Raw genomic sequence first — 10,000 nt, 5'->3', positions numbered from 1 at the left:
ACTTGTTAAAATTCTATTTATTTATTTGTGCAGCTGAAGATGGCACTGATTTTAAATTGATGTAATGATTGCATTGTTCAATTAAATGGAGCTCCTTGAAATGGTCATATTGCATCACTACTTGATATCCTGTTGCTTATTTTGATATATATATATATGGGGAGGGGTGTATACATGCACGTATATACTTATTATTAAAAAGGCAACAAGCTGGCAGTATCATTAGCACACCAGCCAAAATACTTAGCAGCATTTCATCCGTCTTTATGTTCTGAGTTCAAATTCTGTCATGGTCAGCTTCACTTTTCATCCTTTCTCGGTCAATAAAATAAGAACCAGTTGAACACTGGGGTTGATGTAATCAGCTTATCTCCTCCCTTGAAATTGTTGGCCTTGTGTCAAAATTTGAAACCATTTAAAAAAATTTTTTTTTTATATTAATTATAGAATTTTATGGATGATGTCTTTGTTACAGTTCTGTTTCTGTTTTTGGCGACAGTAGTTTGTGATGTATTATATGAGCTCTTAGTAATTTAGTTCTGTTTTATTGTTGCAGGTCTGTGAGTGGTCGCAATAGCAGAAGTACAAGTGCCACACCAAAAAGTCATCAGAAAACAACTACTCTAAATTCTTCAGATTTCCATGTCAGCCAGAACAGCACCGCCTCAAGTGGCTCGCATGTGTTGGCTGAAAACGCACAGGACAACAACTGCATCACTTCTTCGGCGAGGGTCGAAACTGCTGAGGTGCACAGTGAAAGTTCGTTGTCTGGAAGCCGCTCCTTGAATTCACCAAAACTCGAGTCAGCACGCAGTCACAGCCAACCGGCTATGGCTACCAAGCACGATAAACTCGAGAACGACAATGCCGACGAGAATTGTGAGGATGTCGGCGGCAGTCGAACAAATGCCGCTCAAAGCATAGAGAATGCAGAGTCCAGCGATCATGTCCCCGGCAGAAGTGTTAAGTCAGATTTCAATGGTATATCCACTAGTTTAAGTTCTACTAGGCAGCAGCAAAGTTCGTCAGCCAATCAAATTGCAAATGACAATGATAATAATGTTCAGTTAACTCCCATTTTGAACCCCCCTGCTGGTAATAGTGTCAAAATTCGTAACAAATCGAATAATTCGGCTCCCCACATACCCAAATCCGTTCATTTTCTGGGGTCTCTTATTGACAAAAATGGTAACGATGACCATGACGATGTAAAGGATGATGATGATGATGATGATGATGATGATGATGATGATTTAGATGGTGTCCCCATGAAATGTGTAGAGAGTGATAATAGAATTACAGGTAAATACACTAGGGAAGAAGAGGGTGATTACGACCGTAGTGACGATGACGATGATAGCAATAGTGATGACAGTGACAGTGATGACGAAAACGATGACGATAATCATAGCGATGACGAGGGCTCAGTTGACAAGTTAGAGTACAATGTGTCATTGGAAGAGATAGCGAGCCATACAGATGTTGACTGTTGCGATTCTCTTAGGAAACTCTCTGCTCAGTTTGATGAAGGGTTACATGGTACAGGAAAACTAGAAAAGGCCAAGGAGCGTGTTCTCTCTTGGACTATAGACAGTGGTAATACTAACAACAATCATCTAAACAACAACATTATTACTAACACAGGTGAGGGTGGCATGTCAGTGGAAGAGGATAGGGGCAAGGATGTTGACGTTTGTGTGGGTGTGGTTGTAAATGAAGGAACTGCAAAGGGTAAGGATACTGGTGAGTTGTTTTTAGCCTTGAATGAAGAATCACAAGATAACTCTACTGCAAACAAAGACGAAGAGGCTGGAGGGGATTCTGCAGTAGATGACATCAATGTTAATAACTTCTCTGTTCCTACAGATGAGTCGAGCGAATTCATTACCGAGACTGATACCAGCCCAACCACAGACGATGTGGTCGAGGAAGGTGGAGAAGACACGGTTGCATTTGAAAACATTCCCCGTCTACCGTTGAGCAAGTCACTTAGTGATAGGAGCTTTAGCGAAATGTCAAAGGTCAATGAGGAAGATGAACATCTTCCAAAGTCTGACTCGGGAATTTCTTGTATTGATGAGATAAAGACTTGCAGCACTCTCGACACAACAGACTTGAGTTTGGCCACCAACAACAGAAACGACAAATTCCAGGAAACTCCAAAGCTGACAGATTCCGGAGAGGAACTCGACAAATCACCGACCGATAAAGAATTGTCGTTAGATTTTGATCCTCCTCATGACAACGATTGCAAAAAGCATTTCCGAGATTCCGGTATAGTTGATAGTGTAAATGATCCAAAGTTTGCGGGAATTGATGAGAAATCGTGTGAGAAAGTGATGTCTGATAATTTCATCAATAACAACAACTGCTATCAGACCAATCATGGTACCATTGACAACTGGCCAACCATCAATATTGGTAACTCACAGAATTCTAGTAAGCATGACAATAGCATAACAAATCCAAATAAGTCGAACAACAATAACAACACTGTAAACAATGTTTCTTTTGTGACAAATGAAAACTTATTGAAAGAAAACAAAATCAACACGGACAAAGACAAGATGAAGAAACTTAGCAAACCAATAAACTTGATTAACGGAAGTGATTTAATCAAAGACATACCTTACATCTTACATCGGCGCTTGAAAATAGACAAAGAGTTGAAGGACGAAACGGAACTGTTTGCCTTAACAGACACTCACTGTGAAAGTAGCGGAGAGAGTCGGCCCCTATCAAACCTTCCAGTTGACAAATTGAATTTGAATAACGAATACCACATCCCTCGGCCTTCTAGAGGCCCATCCCCAAACCGGAGGTCCCCTTCTTGTCGAACCCCAAACGACAGGTCTCCTGTTAGTCCACGAAGGTTCGAGTTAGTTAGCTACCATAAACTGCCTCCCAAGACTAGTTACTCTTGTCTAGATGATACAACAAGCCCATCGCTGGAGAAGGAAATCCTTCAACAGATCCAGAAGCGTGTGAAAAAGCCAATCTCTGTCCAGCCAAAGGACGAGTCTACCGCAGCAAAGGATACTGTCACTGTGGCAAAGGATGCTGTTGCTATGGCAAAAGACACCGTTGCTATAGAAAAGGACCGACCAGTGATAAAAGCCAGTGATGACACAGTAGAAATAAATACAGTTGCTGTAGATGATGATGTTACAGGGAAAGACAAAGAAGCCAGTCCTTCGGCTAATAATTTAAGGGAAAGTGGTGAGTTTGTTACATTCAGGAATCTTCCACCGAAAGACAGTTTCTCATCCATTGATCACACCACAAGTCCAACTGGTGAGACGGGTAACACGAAAGCAGACCAAACGGATGATCCGGTTGTCCAGCAGCGGCAGGTAAGTGGAAATGAAGATAGTGTCAGCCACTCCAGAGATGAACAACCAGCTGAAACAACCCCAGTATGCCGCTCCATTTTGAAAAACAAAGGCTTCACTCATTTACCAGAACCTGCATATGTAATTTCTATCAAAAGAACTGTTGTTATTGACAACAACAATGATGACGACAACGATGACGATGATGATATAGTAAAGGAGGAGGAGGAAGATAATGAAAACGACAATATTGATTTTACGAAGACTAACTCCAGTAAGATATCCAATTCAAGCGAATGTACATTTGTTTCAAGTTTGGTTTCGGCCGGCACCGAGGACTACGGTAAGCAGCAGGCAGCGAGTACCAGTTCCCATCCAACTGACGGCAAGAATTTCCATCGAACGCCTGCCGCAGCCGAGAGCTTGTTGTTGACAACACTGCAAGACGGTGTCGACGACATTGGCAACAATAACTTGCGTGACGATCCAGCTTGCGTAGCAGCTCTGTTATTGAGTCAGGACAACGATCTGAGTCAAAGTGAAAGGAAAATAACATTTAGTACATTCAAGCCTCCGCCTAGCCAAGGATCAACACTTACCAATGAATCCAGTGGTGACAGTGTAAGGAAGAAATCTACAGACATGAAGTGTCTTGTGAAACAGGACTCAATTGTCTCCCCTGCAAAACCGCTGGCTACCATCCGAGAGGAAGACAGCACTTCAGATTCATCAAAATTACAGTCTACTGATGAAAGCATTCCGCTGTATTCCGAAAGTCAGCAGCAGCAGCAGAAACAGAATTCAGGTGAGTTTTATGTAGCTTCCAAACGTCACTCGGTCACTGATGATGCCGATGATTCCAGCCTTGTCGACAGTCCTCTTGATGACTATCCATTAGACATGCAGGACTTACTGGAGCCACTGGAACAGCTCAATACTGACGAGGATTCTGAAGACTTCAATGGGAGCACAACATCTTGCTTGAGAGACAGCGAGACGAGTGAGGGCTACTCAAACCACTCCAACAGAATGTCCATGTCACTACCACACTCTCAGAGTTCCAGTGAAAGTTCTTCGGGAGAGTCGGATAATGAAAACAAAAAGAAGCTTATGAATGCCGACCCTTTAGAAGAACTGGAAAATCTTGATATGACCAAGATGGAATCAAGTGACGAAGATGAAATCTTGCAGAGCAAAAGCTCTGACTACAAGTGTTCTTTGGTCTCTTCTACAATCCCGGAATTTATTGTGACTGCAAGTTCTAGCCCTGACATCCCACATAGCCCAACCGAATGTGCCTCGGGCAATTCACCACATTCAGAATCTCGATCCTTATCTGACTCAGAAGGGTCCATCGAAATGGCCAATGCAAAAATGGTGGAACTGAATTTAGAGATATCTTCACTCGAACTCCGAGGAAGGTGCGACTCGAAAGACCCGAGTTACAAGACCTTCTGCGAATCGTCATCAGACAATACCGATTTTCAGGAAACTGATAGCTCTGCAATCGTCAGCTCTCCAGACAGCTCACAACTATCGCCTCTCTCTCCAGACAACACAATTGCTGATGGTTCACAAAAGGAACAACGAACTAGCGCTGCCGTTTATCAGAACCCTTACGCAGAAACGAGCCTCACACAAGACTTTACTAATTACCCCACATCAAAATAGCTGATCTGTTAATGATTTAGGCATCGTTTTAATTTCTACCCAATTCTGGCAGCAATTCCATTTTAAATTGGGAAATTTCACACATGAAAATATTTTATAATCTTTCAAAGTTGTTTTGGGCAATTATTATTGTTATTGTTATTATAATTTCAATCATGTGTACTCATATGAAAATTAAGCGCATACAATAACATTTTGGTAATATGATTTAGCAGATGTGTTTTCATCCAAGCGTGCTTACCAATTTCTGTAATTGTGACACATATGCACATGTACATATGTGTGTGTAACAGACAGCTTTGCTTTCAAGCATGTTGTATTGAAAATACGAGTGTTTGAATATTTATTAATGTGTATGTGTGTTTGTGTGTGTATGTAATACTCTTTCAAAATATCTGTACTATCAAATCCTAGTACATGTACTAAGGAACTATTCCAGAACATATGTACTGATATTACATGGGTGTATATGTACTAATACACACACACACACACACACATATGCACGCAGTGTCTGTATTCCATCCAGTATCAGAGTACATTTGCTGCTAAGTACCTTTGTGGAGTACTAACTACTACATCATCACACCCTACATATCATTCACTTGCAGTTAGAGTCCTCTCTCTCTCTCTCTCTCAGTATGTGTACGCACATTACGTGAGGTAATATGGACTAAAATAAATCATACCTTAACTTTTCCAAAATTAAATTTCAAATGATTCTGTATATACAATACCCTATGTATAGGTAGGTGTGTGTGTGTGTGTGTATGCATGTATTTATTTATGTATGTATGTGTGTGTGCATATATATATATATGTGTGTGTGTGTGTGTATATATATATATATATATATATATATATATATATATATATATATATATATATATATATATATATATATCATTATCAACATAGTGTTGTTAGAGTAATATTTTACTTTGATAATGTTCTCAGTACTGTCCTACTTCTTTGATTCATCGCATACTTTTATTGTTATTGTTATTATTATTATGGCGAACTGGCAGAATACTTAGTGGCATTCATCCATCTTTACATCCTGAGATCAAATCCCGCCAAGGTCAACTTTGTCCTCCATCTTTTTGGAGTCGATGACATAAGTACCAGTTGAGTACTGGGGGCCAATGTAATTGACTGGTCCCCTTCCCCAAAATTTCTGGCTTTGTGATTATGGTAGAAAGGATTATTATTATTTATCAATTTTCATATTAAGTTGTGTTGTTGTTGTTACCTTTTTTGGCAAGTCATATTACTCTACCTGCCCCAGCCTGTCTGACTGACAGAGTTCCACTCTTCTTCACAGTTGAATGATTGCCACAAAGAAAGGGAAGATAGTTTGGTTAGTAAAAAAGAAAAGAAAAAGAAAAATGACCCCTATAAAGCAGTTTATTTTTGTTGTCACTGGCACATGGCTGAATACAAGGTTTTGGAGATTTTTGCATGTCATAGCCTTGGCCATAACCTCAATATTTCCAGCATTTTATCCTTGTAAAATAAGAAAATATAGTTTATGTTATGTGTGTGTGTGTATATGTATGTATACAGTAACTTAACAATGGTTTAATAGGAACATTAATGGGATCAAACTAATTGGTCATCAGGAGGATCTGCATACACCTTGGTCACTTTTTCCAGATCCAGTAGATAGGAAAAACAAATTTCTCTGCTGAACTAGTTCTAACCATATTCCATGTGAGACATGTCAGTTATCTTAACCAACCTATAGAAAAACAGTTTAACCTAACAATATGCAACAACCCAAATTTGCATAACATCATCCCAGTGTTACTAGTATGGATGTAGGAGAATAAAAGTGATGTGAAAATATTGAGGTAGTGTAGGATAGAGTGGGGTGGGTAATATCGAAAAATATTTTTTAAAAATAAATAATCTCAATTGGACAACTCCCACTTACTCTCTGACACCTGTCTCTCAAAAAGAAAAAAGAAAGATCCTTATTTTCCTCTCATTTTTACTCTCTAAGATTTGAATAATAATAATAATAATGTCTTCTGGAAAATATCATTCAGCAAGGAGTTAAGAAAGGCTGGAAACAATGTCTCCTTCTGTACTGGAGGAAAGAGAAAAGATCTCTATTATTGTTGTTGTTATTATTATTATTGAATTTTGCTTTGTGCTTGTACAACCTGTGTCCAAGTCTCACCGAAAGACCTCAAAAGACAAGTCTTGAGTTCAAGTAGGCATTATGATTAGGAATTAGGAAAGGTGATAACTGCCATGTTTTGGAGGAAGAATGTTGTTTTGTGTACCTTAGGTTAATAAGTATTGTTTTAGAAAATGTGAGTCCCTATGGGTTCTATTTTCTGAATTTCTTCCATTTTTGGATTCTCTGGTATATGAGATTGATAATAATTGGCCCTTTTGCTATTATTCCAAGGGTACTTACAAGTGTGGATATTGTTCTAGTCTTGAGTTTTCACATTCTGCCATTTTTATTTCAAGATCTTTGTACTTGCTCAACTTTTGGTAGGTCTTCACAGATACATTTATATCAATTTGGAGGACACTCATATCAATGAGGAGACATGATTTTCCTCTGAAATCCTTAACTATAATACCTGGTCTATTTGTGTCTACCTTTCTGTCAGTTTGAACAGAAAAGTTCCATAGGATGAGATATGATCTTTTTCAAGCACTGGAGGTGGTTTGTATTCCCACCAGTTTCTTTGATGGGGAAGGTCCAGGTCCTTGCATATCACCCAGTGGATATACTGTGCAGCTATAGCTCTCTCATACCTGTTGAAATACTCTGATTGTGCAAGAAAAGCTACACATGGAGACAACGTGATTGACAGTTTTAGGTTGTTTTTTTACACACTCAACATGTTTGCCTACTGCCATTCTTTAAGATGTTAGCCTGTAGGTAGACATTGATCTTGGGCTGCTATGATAAATGTTTGTCACTGATTTTAAGCCAGAGAACACTAGGAGTTTTGTCAGTATCAACATAAACTCTTTCTGGGTATTTACTATGGAGTAGTATTTCCTGCCATTTGCCATTAAGACTACTTAAAGGCATCATTGTTGTTGTTATTGCTGTCATAATTGTTCTTAGTTCAAATGTTGCCAGAGTCACTTTACCTCTCATGCTTTTGGGGTTGATAAAATTAGTAGCAGTCAAGCACTGGGGTTGATGTAATCAACTTGTTCTCTCTCTCTCTCTCACTCACTCTCTCTCACACACACACACACACCAGATTTCTGGCCCTATGTTAAAATTTGAAACCTTTATCATTATTACTGAGTTATTTCAGTTTCCAATTTGAATATGTTGGACCATTCTATAACATCCAAGCTCAGTAAAACACACATTAGTCCACTTACCAATCTCAGAAATCATAATCATTATTATCGCCATTTCAACAGGTCAGTCTTCTACTAATTGTTGATGTAGAGAAAGAGAGGAATAGCAAATGCCTAAGAGTCCCTCTAATTTTACATTTCAAGTCCTCATATTTCAAGAATGTTCTTCGGAATCTAATCTGTTTCTAGTAGTACTGTCTTCTGAAAGAAGTTCTGTGTGGATCTTAATTCCAAATTTTACAACCCGTGTTGGTTGGAGTAAAATGTATCACCCCTACTGCGTGACCCTCCTTCAGTCTCTTTATCATACCTGACACAAAGCACCTCCATTTATACTGCTCAATTGAGGGGTCTTGTTTTGCAAGTTGCTTGGTAACCTCACTAATGCTGGTGCTATGTAAAATGGTTAGCATTAAAGAAGAGTGTTCATTTGTAGAAACCATGCCAAAGCAGGCATTGGAGCTTAACACAGTTTTCTGACTCAGCTCATCCCAAACCATCCAATCCTTGCCAGCATGGAATAAGGATGATGATGATGATGATTTTGGTTGTTATTGTTCCCAAGACATTCCCTCCTTTCATTATCATAATTATCACCAGGCACTCTACTATTTCAATAGCTTCTTGGCAAACTGATGCCACTTTCTCATTTCCATTTCAACACCAGCTGGCTGGACAAATTGGTTCATTAAAAGGATAGCACCATCATTAAAGGGATCAATATGCCAATCACTAGGTTAATCAATCTCCCTCAGAGGAATAACTATGTAAGGACCAGTGCACAGAGATCAGTAGAATACAATGGAATCTTAAGCCACAGAATAAATGTGCTCTCTTGTAAAATGGACTCCCTTATCTGTAGGAAAGGGCTAAAGTTTAGAGACCATTTGTGTGTAGTTAAGAAGTTCATTTTGTAATCCAGTAGTTTCTGGTTCAGTCTCATTGCGGGATACCAAGGGCAGATGTCTTGTACTATAGCCCTCAACCGATCAAAGCTTTGTGAGTGGATTTCATTGATTGAAACAGAAAAAAAGATTATCATATTTGTACATGTGTGTGTGTGTGTGTGTGTGTGTTTCTTTATATTTATTTCTCTGAAAACCACATGCTACAAGTTGTAATGTTGTTTTCCTGGCTTTCTGCCTTTTGAAGAGAGATCCCTGAACTTGAAAAAAAAACAGATAAATGTTAATGACAGGAAGAGCATCCAACTGTAAACAATGTCTCAGTAATGCTAGCGAGTAAAAATGGATGTGAAACAAAAATGGAAACTATTTTATTTATCAAATAGTTCAGGAACAGCGATAAACTTCTTGGTAATATGTTGATCTGTTCAAAATAGCCAAGTTCCCCTTAAATCGCTGCCTGCTATCTGAGAAAGGGAAGGAAGGAGATGTTAGATAATGTAGCTCTAAATTGAATAAGAACACTATAAGGTTGTGGCTGGAATGCTTCTGATTATAGGCCTCTTTCATTGGCAATGACTGTATTTCCTGATGATTTAAAGAGTAATAATGGTGACTGTTACAGATGTTTGTGGGTGGGGTGTGTGTCAAGTAATAACAGACTCGTAAAACAAGTGGTATAATTAACAGAAGAAATAATAGACATGTCACAGGTTAACGATGTCCTAGCAGTAACTATATATATAT

The 10,000-nt window shown here is 38.9% G+C and overlaps 1 protein-coding gene across 2 annotated transcripts in view; it reads left to right on the top strand.

Annotated features, from left to right (window-relative positions):
• LOC106867809 (FERM, ARHGEF and pleckstrin domain-containing protein 2) overlaps positions 1–10,000 on the top strand; it is a 343,165-nt gene that overhangs the window by 250,668 nt on the left and 82,497 nt on the right. For both annotated transcript variants that reach the window (XM_089340665.1, XM_089340664.1), the window contains exon 12: positions 557–981. In XM_089340665.1, coding sequence (XP_089196791.1) covers positions 557–981 — 425 coding nt within the window. The remainder of the gene's footprint in view (positions 1–556; positions 982–10,000) is intronic.

Source organism: Octopus bimaculoides, chromosome 23 (genome assembly GCF_046866305.1).
Source record: "Octopus bimaculoides isolate indiv1 chromosome 23, ASM4686630v1, whole genome shotgun sequence".
Taxonomy (NCBI): Eukaryota; Metazoa; Mollusca; class Cephalopoda; order Octopoda; family Octopodidae; genus Octopus; species Octopus bimaculoides.
This window is presented reverse-complemented; position numbering and strand designations above follow the sequence as displayed.